The 17,485-nt window shown below is 41.2% G+C and overlaps 1 protein-coding gene across 1 annotated transcript; it reads right to left on the bottom strand.

The window, feature by feature from the left end:
• Positions 1–935: 935 nt before the first annotated feature.
• Positions 936–12,175, bottom strand: LOC137914735 (MYG1 exonuclease-like). Its single transcript, XM_068758232.1, has 7 exons — positions 11,897–12,175; positions 11,144–11,256; positions 8,308–8,467; positions 7,119–7,268; positions 6,188–6,310; positions 5,264–5,445; positions 936–1,431 (listed from the first exon to the last, which is right to left on the bottom strand). Exons 1-7 carry the CDS (start codon positions 12,173–12,175, stop codon positions 1,242–1,244), a joined length of 1,197 nt encoding a protein of 398 aa, XP_068614333.1. The 3' UTR covers positions 936–1,241.
• Positions 12,176–17,485: the final 5,310 nt, after the last annotated feature.

The raw sequence follows: 17,485 nt of genomic DNA, 5'->3' as shown, positions 1-17,485 counted from the left end.
CGATGGAAAAAGAGCCTAATGCAGGTTGGCAGAGATTACAGCCTGAACCATGTGACTGTAAAAGGCCGTCACAAATGTGTATGGATTAGATTGAGAGGTTGGCGAAGGTCCAGGGCAAAAAAAGCGGAGCAATAATGCTAAAATGTGTGTGTTTGTGTGAGGTGTGTGCAAAATTAGATGCAAGAGAAAGCACCTTACCAAAGCTATTAAAAACAGCAGCGCTCTCTCAGCTAAACAGGAAACAGGAGTCAGCAGCTCGCTGTTGAGACGTTATAAACTAAGGTTAGCCGTATCATTCTGACAAGGTGTTTTCTGTGTAAACCGTAACTCAGGCAATAAATGCTTGTGTTTCGGTGTCAGACTCTCACAACATTAAAATGTCTGTTTCAGTTGAAAGAAACGCAAAAAAAAAAAATAATGCGAGAAAATAGATGGTCAAATATGCTGAGCACAGAGGAATCAATGATGAATGGGAAGACGAGCCAGCAGTAAAGGAAAAATGAAGAAAACCTGAAGCATCAATGAGAAATTTCAAGATGCATCCCGCAAATTTAGTCGAGGGAAATTTACTGTGCAAGCTCACCCAACCGCCAGCAGCCTTGTCCTGACACTGGCTGATAGAAGGCGCTTCCTCTTTGTGGCGTTTGAACATGACATTTCTCAGAATTAATCAGGCTTCATTATTGTTGCTTTGATGCTAGAACCGGGCAGAAGTAGCCCCAGTCTCTCTTTGTAGCGCTACATTTAATGTCAGCATGCTGGGAATGAAAGGATGAACCAGTCCCGGTGTCTATAGTATTCACAGGCTTTGAAGACGCTGGCGGGGCGGGTTGTCTGCATCAGATTTGCATGACTAACAAAATCAATCGCTTTTACTGCAAGACATAATCTAATGAAGAAATATGAGCCATATATTTTTGTTTGTTTTGGTTTTATTGTAGAAAATGAACAACCAAACAGAACAATGTTCACAGGAACAGGCAGAAACAAGAAGCCGAACATGAGCCAACGTATTTAAGAGTGGCTCTGTGTTGGATTATGCTGGAGGAATACAGAGATCTGGTCCAACACGGTTTGGTTGTTATTTCCATACAGTCTCCATTCGGAACAAATCAACATTAACCTTGCCTGAGATGAACAAACCGCAAGGTAGCACACCAACATTTGAATCCTTGCTCTTGCCCTCTTTAGAAGCTGAATCCCGGAACAAATTGTATTTTTGATCTTCCTCTCCCGGCCCTTCAACTGCTTCCATTTGCAGGCGGCTGAGCAGCAGCCTGCAGGGTCCTCCTCGCCATCTCCAGGGCTCCTTCCTGAGTCTTATTGCCGCCAATAAAGCCCCCAGCGTGGACAAAGATGCAGCCCTCGATCCCGCTGAGCGCTGACAGAGCTTCGTCGCGAATGCCGCGCCACTTTTCCAGCAGGGACAGCCTGGTACAGGAAGACAGAAGGGAAAGTTGGCTTACAGATGGACACACTTCCTGTTGACACATTGCTTTGTGCTGGACATGTGAAAAACAACATTCGCTATGACCAGCTCTGGACTGATGGAGCCAATCACTTGCAGCACAATCATGTGACTTAAAACATGATATTGTTGTTTTCCCTGGAAGATCACAGATTGGCACGGTAGTTGAGGAGGCCATACACCCAGTCAACCGGCAATCTTTCAAAGTGAGGGAAAGATTGCCTCTCGGAGGGTTTACAATCCAACGTCGGCAGAGCGTCTCTGAATGCAACATTCGCAGGTTGAAAATTCATAAAAATGTAAAGCAGCTCCTTTACCCCCCGCTGCATGGAGCTGTGCCTCTGGCCATTACCGGTACTCTAAACACAGCGGTAGTTCTCTTTAGGATGTGCCCATCCTCAAGTGCTTTTAGGATGCTTTTTTTTTTAATGGTTTCATGTATTCAGTAAGACTTCACTCAGAATTTGCTTTAATTCTAGTTCATCACTGCTTTGCTCACCACTAACTTCCTCTGACGCTTCTGAAACGGAGATAAAAAAAAAATACCTTAAAACTTGGATAAATCCACACAAAGCTTCAGATGTCTTTTTTTTATGTTACATTAATCTCCAGCTCATCGTTTTCTTCCTAACTGCAACTTGAAGTTGTCTCTTGTTTTCTGTTTTGAAGGCTGTCATTTCCAGACATGCTTCCTTCTGAATATTTGCCATTCTATAAAACCTCCTCTAAAACCGTCCCAGTCAGAGGACAAGGAGCTTCACCAGCTCATTTAGTGACCCACAAGAGCCAATAAGTCATGTGTGCATGTGCGCCGAAGCTCATCGTTGCTTCTTCAGGGCTGCTCTCCGTGCCATCATCTCAGGTCTACACAATCTTCTACTTATTAAAGCGGTCATACAACAGCATGGAGAGGGAAGCACAGCAAACCCATAATCCCTGCTAAATGAATCAGACAATCGATAGCTCCACAGAACGGCTGGAAAACCAGCTCAGTGGGAAAGGTCAACAGGGCTGGTAATGAGGGAAGGAGTAGGAGGGGGGGATGACTTGTTGCTGTGACAGGCCAGGAAGCTCGGATTGTCAAGATGACCCGTCTAAAAATAAGCCCGCAATTAGCAAATTAACGAGATGGATACTGGGAATCACGCTTCATTAGGAGGGGGGGGGGGGTGGAGATTTCTCAAGATTAGATATGCGGTAGATATCTGGTTATTAAAACACAAAACCGATCGACAGCATGTGTTTAGTGTTACCGCAACAGAACGTCTACCTTCTGTTCAGCTTCCCTCTGTGTGAATCCTCCTTCCTGCACTGCCCATTCTAGACTTCAAGATTTGTCCATCTCAATATGGACCACATTGGTGATTTACACAAATGATATCAACAGAAGGCTGAGGAGGGAGCAAAAAAACCAAAGAACAGATTTTTGCTGCTTTAAAAATAAAATGCAAAAAATATCATGGTTTTATTTCAGTCTCACTGCAAATTTTAATATCAAGTTTTGACTATATTTATTATGTAAAATGTCTAGCTGATTAGATAGAATAATGGACAAAGCTGAATGTAAAATGTGAATTTTAAACACCAAATTGCAAATATATTATTATTCTGCTGCGTTTCTTTCACTCATATATAATCAGTTGGACTTTTTTTGGATTACCTGTCAGACACCTGATGATGTCACACAGGGCTTTTGGAAGCTGTGACGGGCTTTTTTCACATCACATTTTTATTGGTGGCAGAAAAGAACTCCATATGTAAAAAGGAATGCTCATTGGTTGCAGTCGTCATGCAAAAACACAGGCGATAACTGACAGCAGCCAGTGTGTTTCAGAACCAGCCAAGCACATTCTCTGGTTCAGCTCTCGTTATAGAATCATCCTATGCAGCCCACCTCCACGGAAGAATCGCTTCCACTCCTCTCTTCCATCTCCCATCTCACATCTCACATTTCCTTAGTAATGTAATGCTGATAAAAATAGACCAGGTTTCCCACAGGTGCAGTAGCAGGGACACAGGTGATAACAACACCCCCTTCGCAAAATTGGCACATACAGCACAACCTGTGAGGAAGCCTCCCAAAGCAAGAGCCATCTGTAGCTAGTTTTTTTTTTTATCCAACCAGCAAGCCATTGTTCCTGTAAAGCACCACACATCATGTTTACATGAAATGACGCCTTTGAAGCGCTCCACATCAACACGTCATGTCCCGCGTTCTCGGTTGAAAGCACTGCCACCTGATGAGATTTTGCAGCAGTCAGGGGGAAAATAAAGGTCCACAGGACGGGTGAGGTGGAAGGTGTGAGAGGTTGGGGGGGGGGGGTAGAGGAGGGACAACGGGGGGGAAATAGGATTCATGTGGGAAAAACAAGAATGACAGGGAAAAGGTGATGAAATAGTAGCAGATTATTATGAGACAGAAATACAAGAAAAAGGAGTATGAGAGACGGACATGAAGAAAAAACTCTAATGGGAGAGCCAAGAGGAGAGGGGCTTCATCGAAAGAGGTGAAAATAGAGCAGTCACTGGTCATATCAGAACCAAATCAAAAAGCTATTCCCCCTCTCTCATTCCGGGCAACCCACAGTGCATCGACAACAACATGTGTCAAAGCCAAGACAGCAGCAAAAAGGCAGACTCATCAAGGGACTCGTGTCTTAGAGACCAGCTGCAGCCATTGTGGCATCTAAAGCCAAGAAAGAGACATATGTGGTTTTAAATGGAACAATCCCAAATCTGTATCACAAACAGTACAATGTATGGAATCACTTTCATCAAAGGAGCAGATAGGTGCCTCGAGTGTCAGTCTAAACTGAGGATCGGTTTGCTCTTTACAGGGAGCAAGAAGAGACGAAAGATTTAATAAGAGACTTCTCTTATTAAGGGCTTACTGAATCTGGAGAATGGAGTTTAAAACAAAACAGACCGATATTGTCCATCTCTTTACCTGTAAAAAGCAATAACCCTTGAAATGTGTTTTCCCCCCCATCCGTCTCGTGCACATGGAGGACGCAGATCGATAAAAGACATGATTCATCAAACCCTGCAGCATAACATCCGAATCCAACATAGGTGAAATATGAAACTGAAATGTGTTAATGTGTTTTGCACAATAAACCGGAGGCCTGTTTTCCTGGCCATACATCATGTAGGTGCTACGCTGGGATTTACGGCAGAGCCTTCCAGCAGCACACACATTACAGGACTCTGGTGGGGATGCTGCTGACGTCATTAAGGCAGCACTGGCGGTCAGAGCGCGAGGGGCTCCTCAGGTAAACAATTCCCCTTCAATGGTGACAAATCCAAACTGGAAAAGTGTCAACATCTGACTAACTCACACACATTGGCTCTTTGTCTAAACCAGCAAAACTGAAAGCTGCGTTTGAAGCTCAGGGTTTGATGGAGGACCGTCTCAAGCGTCTCTGCTGAGGTGATGGAAAGTTTACATCCTTTTTTATTCCTCAGAGAGCAATATGCAAATAAAACCTCCACCTTGGCTAGATGATCATGCTCATCCTACAAACGAGTGATTTTTTTCGCAGCAGGTGAATCCTCTCACTGGACAACACATCAACAGTTGTCAAATGGTCTGCTAAGCATTTCAAGCTTCTGTGAGCTCATTATCAGAGCTCCTCTAAAAACAACAGGCTCAAGACCTGTGCCTGTCACTGTGTTTAAGTTCTCCATTTGAGTTCTATGCTAAGCTAAATCCTGCATGAGACTCCCTTCAGGTTGGGTCACAAGTAACCTTTATTTACTCCTACTTTAGCTAAAAAATAAGGCTTGAATTTCCACCTGTTATGGAAGGTGTTGAGCCCAGCAGGGACACACTGGACCCTCCACTGTCCATTCTGGTCAGGATAAAGGACAAACATAATGGGCTTCTCATCCTGCAGCTCCTTCTCCAGGGCAAACAGATGCTCCTTCCAGGGGCAGCCACCCTGGGAGAACACGACTATCTCCCCACTGGCATCTACCTGCAACACGAGGAGAACCAGAGACTCATAAACATGATAAACGACTGGAGACCTTCAGAAAGAGTTTTGTATGTCATTTTTGATTTCTTAAAGTACAATAGCAAGGAAAAAATATAATAGTCCACTAACTGCATGATCATTTCAGCTGTGTTTGAAGTCAAGTCTCTAAATATCAGAAGACACTATCACACACACTGTTTGGCAATGAAAACACAATTTTCCACAGAAATTTTAACTTAACTGAAAGATTTGGCTTGAATAACAACAAAAAACAGTAAGACAGAAACAAAACTGAAATAATCATCTCAGCATTAAATAAATACACTTTTTATTTTCTGTTTTTTTAGAACAATAAGTTTACAGATACAAAATTGTATTTTCATTCCTCAATAAAAAAATGATATCTATTTGGCTCCACACTAAAATATAATTAATCTAGTGTTTTTTCCACATCACCCGGGAACCCCTTTATTCCAACTAATGGATCAACAATTTTAACTGATTACATTTAGTTCTTTATTTGCCATCTTTTGAATACACTGTGGATTAGAATATGTCGATATATGCCGATGAGACGATACAGCCGCTTTGACAGCATAAAAGTTCATTCATTAATGCTGATAAATGATTCTTTATACTACAGTTATAATAACAATGGATGATGATCTTTTTCCAAGTCTCAAGAGCCAAGCTACAAAAAGCTGACAAATGACACTACACCTCAGACTGAATAGTTGTGTACCTGATGCCGGCCCTTGAGAGCCTCTGCCACCACGGCTCGAGCCGGCAGCCAGGAGGACTGGTAGAAGTCCAGCCGGTCCAGGAACTCCTCCCCGACCATCTTCAGAGCCTTTCTGAAACCCTCCTGGTGAAATCAGGTGTACACATCGATGCTACCGTTAGAGGTAGAGCAAGAATTTAATATTGATTTTAAACAATGTACTAAACTCAAGATATTAATTTGATGGGAAAACATCTCTTGAACTCCTTGAAAATCATTTTAGTTCTTGCTCAGCGAAGTCAATCCACCTTGAACTGAGGTTAAACAGTGGTGGATAAAAGAGATGAACTCATTTTGGTTTGTTCTTTCAGGACTGCAGCCTCTCTTCAGAGTTCACCAGGCCAGTCTGCCTTCAAACTGGGAGTTCAACCATCGTTGGAGTCTTGTGCATGCGAGTCTGCATAATAGAGGCGCTGCTTCCCTGCAGGTATTGCTTCCGCAGAGCACTGTGATAATGTGAATCCAACTTTCTCACGCTGTGATTCAGGGCACAATATCCAACAGAACCTGAATTATCCGTTTGTTTGGCTATAAACTTCAACCACCTTTTTATGAAAAGTGTTGTTTCTTAAATTTTGTGATGCTATTACATTCTTTTCTATTTTGCGTAAGGGAAGATTTACCAGGCAAAATTATTTCCTCACATCAATCCTAAACCTTACTCCTGAAAAAACATTTAAATAATAATTAACTCTAATTTTTTTAGGTTTTCATAATGTCTCAGTAAAGCCATTTGATTCTAAAAATTAAAAACATTTTTTTTTTATTTTAATGATCTAATATGATAAATACAAACCAACAAATAATCTCATTAACCTGTCAAATGGTAAAAGACAATCCTGCATCAGGACACTCCCTCTGTTGTGTCGCTATGCATTCCACGCTCCCTCACCTCAGAGTCCTGGCTCTTGCTGTTCCAGCGTGGGTTCAGGTGGGCGACACGCGCGCTCAGAGTGGTGGAGATGGAGTAGCGGGCCTCCCCGTCGCACTGTGAAACGCCATTGTCTACAGCATCCACCTCCTCCACAAAGTTCTCGTACAGCTTTGAGTAGTTAAAAGACACATGTGACAGGAGAGGTGCAGAAGCAGCTTGACAGGGAAAAAAAGAAAAAGCAATAAACCCTGTTGCCCTTGCAAAACAGCGACTGTACGGAGAATAATGCATTAGGATTACATTACCCTGATTGAAGTCTGTTGGGTCACATTGTGCGGGGCGGTAAGTGAAGACTTAAGTAAACGTTTGGGCCATTAAACCCAAAGGTAAAGATAAATTGTGGCTATTTTACAGTTCATTAGCAAAGACTCCGAGCATAAATAGAAGATGAGTGGACACGCAGAGACACATTTAGCAAGGAGAAGACAACTCCACAGTGCAACAGAAGGTCAACCACCAAACAGTTGACATTTTATAAACGCCTCACAAGCAGAACGGAGTTTAGGGGCAAAACTAGAGGTTGAGAATGTCTAAAGTAGGTAGATGCGACATCTGAGCATTATGAAAGCCACAGCCATGAGTAATAGGATTCTGTGTTGCTTTAAGCAAACGGACACATCAAAAAGCCAATGTTTTAACGGTTGTAATAAAAGGAAACTGAAGATGTGACGGCTTAACATGCTTGGACATTGAGACGGTTCTGTGTGCCAGGGCCTCCTGGCCCGGCTGTCTGAGACGCCTTCGATCTAACAGCAGTGCGCTCGCTTTGAATCTGGCAGCAGAACACCCCCCCACCCCCATCGCTCCCCTTTCATTTCTAACCGCATTCTGCTGCCAGCTGTCTGATGGAAGCTTAATGCCAATGAAATAAGTAATAAGGGGTTTCCACAGAAAGTGGTGGCATATTTATAACAACCAGTGTGGACATAAATGCATTTTAATTCCCATGTAATTAATTTTACCAAAGTAATTGACAAGCTGGATTTTCTCTTTGGGTCTCTGTAAACCTTTCCGTTCTCTGTCCTCCATCTTCATGACCAAACGAAGATGCTCGGGTTCAGTTCACCGGTGAAGGCGACGTCTCTGATACAAGTGAGGTGAGGGAAATAATCTACTGCTGCTCCAAACGGGACGTTTTCACTCTCACCTTGTCAAAGAGCACATCCAGCTGCTTGTCGTTCTCCACCAGCTTCGTCAGCTGGGCCAGCAGCCGACGACCAAAGTGCAGGTAGACCAGGCCGGCCGAGCTGAGCTTGGTCACCCACGGCTTCTCCGGACACAGACTGTGGAAACTCTCCCCAAAGGTCCTGAACAGAGGGAAGACATTCCGTTAGCTGACCCGAGGATATTCAGAGTGGGTGAGAAGGTTGGGACTGCGGTTGGGAACCGGAGGGTCACCGGTCCAAGTCCCAACCCAGTGAAAATATAGAGTGGGCACTGGTGGCTGGAGAGAGGTCTACCTCCAGGGCACTGCTGAGGTGCCTTTGAGCAAGGCACCGACCCCCTGCAAAACACTCCGGGCGCGCTGACAGCTGCGGCGCCTTCACCCTATTCCCTCTCTGCATGTTAAGGGTTAATGGAATTTGAATTTCGTTGTGTGCGTTTGTACCATCTGTACTGTATTGACATTTAACCATTTTATTGATATTTATTCTATATTTACCCATTATTGTCATATCAGTGAACAAACCTATCTCATAGCCTCAGCGGCTACATCAGGATATAGAAGGCATTCCAAACTGTAAGCGTAGAAAGAATAATCAACAATTAAAGCAACTTTAGCCCTAAATTAATCATCTTACTAACTATAATGTATCAGAGGATCCATGTACAATAAAGGGAATGGAAATCAGCTTCTACCAATTGCCAAATCTAAAATATGCTTTTATAAGCAGATGCTATTCAGGGCTGAGTGCCAAGGCAGAGTTTGGGAGGTAAATGTTCTCTTCAGTAAATGTCTGCTGCTCTGTGTATCAGATATCAATTAAAGGGCTCTGAATCTATAAATACTCCTTTCAGCTGCCGAGAGTGGCTCGCATTGACAGAAGAGAGGAAGCATGCTCCACATTTCAAAGGAGAGCCACCGGAGGTTCTGCCACATTGAAACGGGTCGGCTCCAGCTCACGGCCGTCGCTGGTCATCTAATGCAGGCTTAATTAGGATGCATGGGTTGCAGCACAACAGAGACTGTCACATGAATGAGTGACATGCTAGGGAGGGGTGATCACTGCTATTAAAGGGTTAATTGGCCACGCTGAAGTATTTCTATGCGGATTATAAGAAGATGGATGTGAATGCGTGAGGAAAATAGAATGACATAGCAAAAAGCCTATCGAAGGGAAGTTACGAGTTAGTCAAAGATGTTTGCATCTCATAGGAAACGACCAAAATGGGATGAATCTATTTTTAACCTCATCATCCTTTTAACCTAAAATCCACTACAACTCCCATACTGCATCAGCTGCACCGTTTTTTTTTTTTTTTTTTTGCCTATCAATGGAAAAGAATGCCTTTATTGAATTGAATGTTTCCCAAATTTTATAATTCCAGTATTCCCGGTTGCTTGAGAAGCCTTTGCACATTCCCAGGATATTATTAATGGGCAATAATTTCACGTCATCCTTATATTTTGAGGGATTGGGAGAAACACGCTGTATGAGAGCACCGTACATCAAACTATTAACACTTTAGCACAGATCTTGGGGAATGTTCCCTTCCATCCATTTTAATCCATTTAAATTTTAGCTAAACAGTCTCACTGAAGCTGTAATGATCTCCAGATCTCCAGGCTGGCTCTACAACCCGACCTCCCATAACTCAATATTTACACCTCAAAGATACGCCATTAAACATTTTGCATTATAATTAGGAGAACAATAAATGCCTATGTTGACACATGCTGCAAGTTATCATGCTTTCCAGATATTTTGAGAATATAGGAGAAGAAGTCACGTCGACTCCTTTCTCTTCTGACCTGGAAGTAAAACACATCCAGCAGAAGCATATCAAAATACAGAATGTACCAATACAGTTCATAAATTAGAATTATCTGTGAAACGAAGACCGCATTCAGCATCACACCAGTGTCAAAATTATATTTGGCTGATTTATTTCCGGTTAGGGCTGCAGATCGCTAGCAGGAACAGTCTCTTATCTGTTTTTCTTTGTTAAGGTTCAATCTGTGTTTACAGAATTAATCTCCTCCCTCAAACCCTTACAGCCACTTCTACATCGCATGTCTGGGTAGCCTTTCAAATTAGAAGTTTGTCTAACTGCAAAATAAGAAGGAAGGAAAATGGTGGCCATTTTTTTGTAATTTGGCTTCAAATTAAGATGTTTTTGCCGTCTACATGACACTATAATCCTCTGATCTAATAAAAAGATGGAACTAATGGAATGCTAGTTTAGCTTCCAGTAAAGATAAAGTGGATCTGGACTGGGTCTCTTCACTCTACAGCCACACTAGCTGCTGGCTCCATCTTCCTATTAAATGGACATCAAGTGGTCCTTAATGATCAATCTTCACATCCATCTCATGAAAGAAGAGTAAATAGTTTATTGAGCAAAATACATCTTTGAAGGCCTCGTGTCATGCTCTTACTGTTATATATTTACCTCCGCCGAGGCGAGGTTTTGAGATCGCCAGATTACCAGAATCCGATGAATAAATGTAGGTGATAATCCAGAAGAGATCCTGGATTCTGGATCAATTTGGAATTTTCGGTAACAATGCAGCCCAGACTGGTTGATTCAGTTAGATGTCGGAAGGATGTGTCCTCAAATGTTACTGAATTGAATCCTGAAGCAATTAGTGAAATACCGCTCTTCATGTATAACTGCCAAACTAACAAGCATGAATCACGAAGAGAAGAATCAGCTGGACTTGCTTGAGTTTGGTTAATCATGTGACTGATAATGAATGAATATCAATGTACTACGACGTTTCTACCACTGACTGCAGACGCGTAGAGCCGAGCTTGTACCTCTGATGATGGTCATATCGATGCCTCTTTGGGTCAAACTCTCCTCCCACGTCGACAACAACGTCGCACCCCGCCAGCCGGGTCAGATCCCTGGTCCGAATGATCTCAGCATCCTGTACAGTGAACAAAAAGCTTTGTGGATGATGATGAATATATTTATTAGATAGAATGTTAGGGTACAAGTACAGTCACACAGTAGCATGTATTACAGTACAAATACAGTCAAACATCCTGTCTAAGAGGAGCATTTCAAAAAAGCCCTTGAGGTCTTGTTCCCGTTGAAAGTCCTTAGTACATAAATCATCGACATTTAACAATAAAAAATAAAAAATGAAGACAATGATCTGCAATCATTTGTCTTCATGCATAAACAATTGGTTTAAGTGCATAAGCCTCACAATGCTTTTATCAACGTTTTTGTTGCAAGTGTTTTAAGGAGGTGGATTAATACTGTAATTAACGCTGATCAGGGGGAAAGTAGTTACTGATTGTATAAAACTGCAGTTGTGTTTCCTTCAGTTATTCATTTATTGTTTTCATAAGGCACAAACAAGACAAGCAAATAAACATAGTTGTATATATATATTTTGTTTATCCCTTAGCATTAATCTGGCCTGTTTTACACACTATCGCTTATCTCTCTGCGCAGTAGCACCCCCTTCTGAATTGCAAAAAGATAACACAATTGAAGAGTAGAATTAGATACTTTTATGAAATAAAAACGCAACACTCCACGGCAGGGAGTGAACTTACCTTGTACTCGGGCAGCTGACGCAGAAAGAAGCAAGCGAGAACTTCATCGCAGTGAAACGTGCCGTCGTGAGTCCCGATCTTTTTAATGGTCATGTTGTCAGTGCAGGTTCTCTTCGGTTGCTTTGACATGTATCTTGTTTCTTTACGAGCGACGTCTCCAGCTAATAAATCGTAGAACGCGTGTGAATTTAAGAGTCTCGACACAGTCGCCTTCCGTCTTAGATTTATGTGGTCTGCAATTCGTTTTAAATTAATCGCTGTTAATAACACGGGCCACATTAATGCACGACTTCACACGTAAACGTGCCTGTTGCGGACTGATTTATCTGCCGGACCGGATGTGGTGCGTCTTTTTTTGTCAACCGGACAAACAAGGTAACTGCTTTGTTCCTTTTTTATTATGTTTATATTTTTGATAACATTTCATTAGCTCTAATAATAGAATATTTGAAGGCCCAGAGCCGGGAAATATTCTTAAAATGATTTCTGTGATAAAATTTCAATTTTATACTAACTAATATTCGACCGACAGATGGCACTAGAAGCAATGAAATATTACATAACAAAATATATATATATAAAAAAAAACTTTATTAACAACAAACATTTAATATAGGGGAAATTAAATAACATTTCAGATAAAGCAAATATATTTTTCTTTTAGAATTTAAATTTGAGAGGTTTTCACACATTCTTGTTCTTCAATTATTTATTTCTTGCTCCTACATTTATTTGATATAAGATACTACATTAGTAGTATTTCTTACATCAAGAAGGGATTTTGAAGTTGTCTCTATTACATACAAATATCTCTAACTGCATGGTTTTCTTTATTGTTTGAGACCATCTGCTGGAGGTTAATTGGAGGTTCCCACAAATACTAATCATCAATATGTTTAAATTCAAGCTTACATCTTATTTTGGACTTTTGTGCCTCATTTACAATGCCGCATTTAAATGAAATGAAATAATTAATCATAAATTAAATTTACAAAGTAATTCAGGACTTACATTTATTAATAATGATTTTATACGTTTTTCTATTATTATCCTTGATTTCGTGCATATTTTATTTTACAATTACTACTAAATTTGCACACACAAAAATATATATACCTTGAAGCATATAATTTCCTTACAAATCTCTTTGAGTTGCGTTTTATTTATTGCTGCTGCTGTTGCCAACTATGTAGTACGTAAATACTTGTATTCTTGCATTGTTGTGAAATGTATTGACAAATAATATTGAGAGAGGATTCCAATCGCCGCTTCCCTCCAAGTCTCGTTCTCGCGGTATCAACTTCAAGATTCATGGGCAAGGCAATTAGCCAGATGGGACCCTGCAGTCGGGCTGAAAGAAGAGTCGCGTCTTTCAGGTTTTTCTTTCTCATGTGGATATCTGCTCTTTTTTTTTATTTTATCACAACTCAATCAAACTTTGGAAACCAGACCGCCGTGTCAGTGCGTTCAACATTGCAGAGCCTGAGAGTGGTAGGTTGCTGTTTTTATTTTTTATTTTTGCGGAAGCTTATTCTTACAGGAATGATGCATCCTCCACCCGATGCTGACCCTCGCCTCCTGTAGTAGTAGTAGTAGTAGTAGTAGTAGTAGTAGTAGTAGTAAAGTAGTTCTTAATAGCTCACGAATCCGTTTTAGGAATACTAGAAATAAAATGTTCAAACTTCCTGGACGTCGCAGTTTTGATGCTAAACGGATTTTTTAAAGCTGCACAGAAAGCAGCGGCTGTGATGTAGGGTAAATGTACGACCACCAGGTGGCGCTGCAGATCGGTCCTCTTGGCGAACAGCTCCGGCCCCTCGTCCTTTATAACCAGGACGTTGACGCCTCTTCATTTCAGCCTAATGAAATCGATAAACATTGATTTAAGTGCTGGGTGTGACAAAGACTCCTGGAGTCCTTCTGCATGATGTCGTGATAACCAGACAGCTCATCTTTGATTTGCTCAAAACAACGCTCGTTTATTTTCATGTGTCTGAGATCACAGTGTTGAGTGTTTTAACCTTAATAGGTCAAGTTTAATACGATCAAAAGTGTCAAAAGTTGTTAATTATACCTTCTTCTGTTAAATTTTTTTAAATTCTGAAATAGAGAGAGAAATCATAAAATAGCCTTTTTGACAAAAATCCATTTTAATGCAGTTTGTTCTGAATGAGGATTATTTGACGTCATTGTGACTGTAAGATACAAACCTTACTAAAATAAATCCAGTTTAACTATTTCCAGTTCCTCCAATTCTTCTTTTCCCATTCATATTCACAGATTAATGAGGAAACGTGCCATTAGGAAACGTGCCATTAGTGCCTGAGAGCTGATTATCAGCACCATGGACAGCGAAACAATGAGCTGAACTCTGAGCTTCAACAGCTGTTTATTTTATGCTGGCTGCTTGTTTTTCAGGAAACATATTGTATTTTTCACTCCTTTTTTTTTTTGAAGCAGGTTATTCTAAATGTTTAATCTCTTCCATTATAGTTTTGTCGTTTTTTCTTTCTTTTCTTTTTTTTTGATGGGTGCCCTCTTTATGTCAGCGGAATTAATGACTCTTAAATCTCTTAATATGTGATCCAGTCAAGTAGGTAATTAGCATAACTCAGTATAATTGGTGGATTGTATTCATCCGGAATACAAATTTAGGAAACAATGCCACCACCTCATTATTCTGAATATATTAAGCAAATTAGGAACATTTTAAAAGGTAGGTTTGCTTTCTATGTATTTATTATTATTAAATGGGATCATATCTGATATGTTTATGGGGTCACGCTTGTAAAAAATTTTCAAATCAAATAATAGGAGAATAGGAGAAAAAAATACTATTTGATTGGAATCTTCATAACTCATGCCCAGCCATTAACAAATGAGGGGGGGGGGGGTCGCAAATCACTATTTGCAGCAGCACTATCAGAGACAGATAAAATGTAATAAAAAACAACCTCTGAGTTCTTTGTTTCCACCTCGGGGTGTAACATAGCTCCTCTTTCCCAAAAATTGAATGAGTCACAGTCACACGCAAACTGAAATAAACAAGACTGAGGATAATGATCTTCAGCCAGCCTCCTCCATCGCCGACCAGCCCGTGCTGCATCATAAAGCCAGCCTGCCCTTCATTGGCTCGCCCCAAACCATGACATACGGTTGTGGGTGGGGACCAAGGAAACGTCACGCTGCATCTGATTGTCCCTGCAGCTTCCAGTTTTACACACAGCAATGACGGGAAATGAACCTATACCCTCGGCTTTCCTTCAAAGGTAGCAGAAAAAAAGTCAGTTATTTGCTATGCGGCGATACGTCACGTTACCTGCGGGATGGCACTGAAGCGCCTGGTTCAAATGACAGAAAGTACGTAGTCCCGGCGGAGGGTGTAAAATAGAAGCCTGCCAAAAACATATGACAAATACGTTCCTAATATCTAATATCCTATTGTCAAGTAATGTTCAGAGCGATTATCTGACAAAGACATAGTCTTTATGTTAATGATTACACACTTGAGATGAAGCTCTTCATTGTTATTAAAGTTTGAGCAGATAAAATGTCAATGTCTCCCCTCAAGAAATAAAAGACAGAGAATGGAAATTCGTATGCTTCCTAACGACCTTTATTTAATGATATTAATAATTCATGACCAATAAATGAACAAAATTATTCTGCCCTCTCTTACTTCATCACTTCGGTTCACTTTCATTGGCGCAATGTTGGTGTTTTATTACATTGCTCAAGGAAATACTAGATGTACAGTACAAATTAAGAGAATTCTTAATTTTGACTTGAGTTGTTCTCACCCCTGGGGACATTTGCCGTTGTAATGAATCAACCCTGAGGTATCACCAGCCTCATAGTTTGTTTTTTTGTATTTTAATGATTCACATTTTTGCATTTGAGAAAATATAAGTTCAGTGGTGCTTGCTTGTGTTTTTCCCACCCCACACCCTGAGAGAAAAAGGCCACAAGCGTGAACTATTTCCCCACGATGGATCTAATGAGGCGCAATCAGATTCCCCTGCAGCCAAATGAAAAGGCCCTGAACAGCAGCACTAAAAATCATCTGCATAATTATCAACACCCCCATCTAACAGCTGCTGAGCCGTCCTACTCAAGGGCATTTGGGTGGGCATTTAGAAAGTGTAGTTAATCCAATGATAATCTTGAGCATGGTTTACACATATTAGCGCTTTAATTGCTACGTGTGCTATGCAATTGAACCATCACCAATTGCATGGCTACAGTTTACTAGCCTGTCTAAGCATTCAGTTCCCTCTAATAGATGCTCTTTATAAAAGCAATGAGACGCACACTAATGCACCTTCCGTTGAGGTAATGAATTAATGATATGTTGTGATGTGGGCTGGTGCAGGATGATGCCGGGCCATGCTGTCGATACAGATTGGAACATCAGAGAAGGGTTTGTGTTTCTAGCCGGTGGAGTTACGGAGGTCTACACTTTGTGTGTGTGTGTGTTTCCAGGTGTCCCACCATTAGAATGCAGAACACATCCTGCAGTGTGAGTCACTCCCCCCCCCCCCCCCCCCCCACACACGCACATCCCCTTCCCCACCCATCTATCCTCCTCACACCACCAGCAGCATCTAACTGCAGTCACCACCTAATACGATGCCTCTGACTTCACACTGGCCAACTGAGGATTCTGTTCCTATAGCAACATCCTCCAGACTCCGCCCCATTCCCACCACCCTACCCTGCTCCTCGCCTCCTCTCCTCCTCTCCTCCCCCCGCCCCCCTTCCCGGCACAGACCACATGACTTTCAGGAACGCTTCTCCAACCTCCCCTTTATTGTTATTAACCCTCTCTTGACCAGAATGCAGCCAGAGGCTCCAAACAGCAGGCTGCCTGGTTGCTTCTGGCCTGTCAGAGGTTTCAAAGGGAAATCAGCCACATTGCTAATCTTTCTGAAAGATCAAAGTGGTGTTTGATCTAAATGTGGGATTAGCATATTTTAGAAGATACTGGAATGAGGCTGTGTGGCTCTCCAGTTGTTTTGGGACTCATCCTGTTATCCTGAGAGTAATCTCTAAAGGTTAAAGTGACAATAACCCTTATTTCTCGACTATTGATTGCATGAATAATTATATATATATACAGAGCTTTATAAAGAGTTTCAGGTCACTGTTCAAATTGTTCAAATGTTGTCGTTTTTCATATTTTCATTAGTGTAGTTTATTTCTCTACAGCAGATGAGAAAATTATATAAACCCACTCCACACTTATACTTTATACAGGCACAGTTAGTGAGCAAGAGTTGAAAATAATGAACTATAGGGCAAGAAAAAGAAATGTGGCATTTCATTAGTAGAGAACAAAAACAAAGCTAAAAGAGAGTCATTGTTATTATTATGTAACATTATTATTCAGTTAACAAGAAACATGACTAAGAAAATGATTTTTAAAAGTTTTGTTTGCTGAATGTCGAAATTGCTTCGAAATAACGCAGAAGATAATAATGCCAGTTGTGTGGTTAAATCTTATTTTAACTGCCCCCTACTGGTCAGAAAATCAGACAGCATTATTTATGTGAAAATACAGCACATGACAAAAGATACGCCTCTCGCCCA

This window comes from Brachionichthys hirsutus, unplaced genomic scaffold (genome assembly GCF_040956055.1).
Source record: "Brachionichthys hirsutus isolate HB-005 unplaced genomic scaffold, CSIRO-AGI_Bhir_v1 contig_1437, whole genome shotgun sequence".
NCBI classification, from domain to species: domain Eukaryota; kingdom Metazoa; phylum Chordata; class Actinopteri; order Lophiiformes; family Brachionichthyidae; genus Brachionichthys; species Brachionichthys hirsutus.
This window is presented reverse-complemented; position numbering and strand designations above follow the sequence as displayed.

Coding starts and splice junctions, on each gene's coding strand:
- LOC137914735 (XM_068758232.1), bottom strand. CDS start 12,175: ATGTGGCCCGTGTTATTAACAGCGATTAATTTAAAACGAATTGCAGAC. Junction 7,269..8,307: donor TGGATGTGCTCTTTGACAAG/GTGAGAGTGAAA, acceptor AACTACTCAAAG/CTGTACGAGAACTTTGTGGA. Junction 5,446..6,187: donor CTCTCAAGGGCCGGCATCAG/GTACACAACTAT, acceptor CTCGTGTTGCAG/GTAGATGCCAGTGGGGAGAT.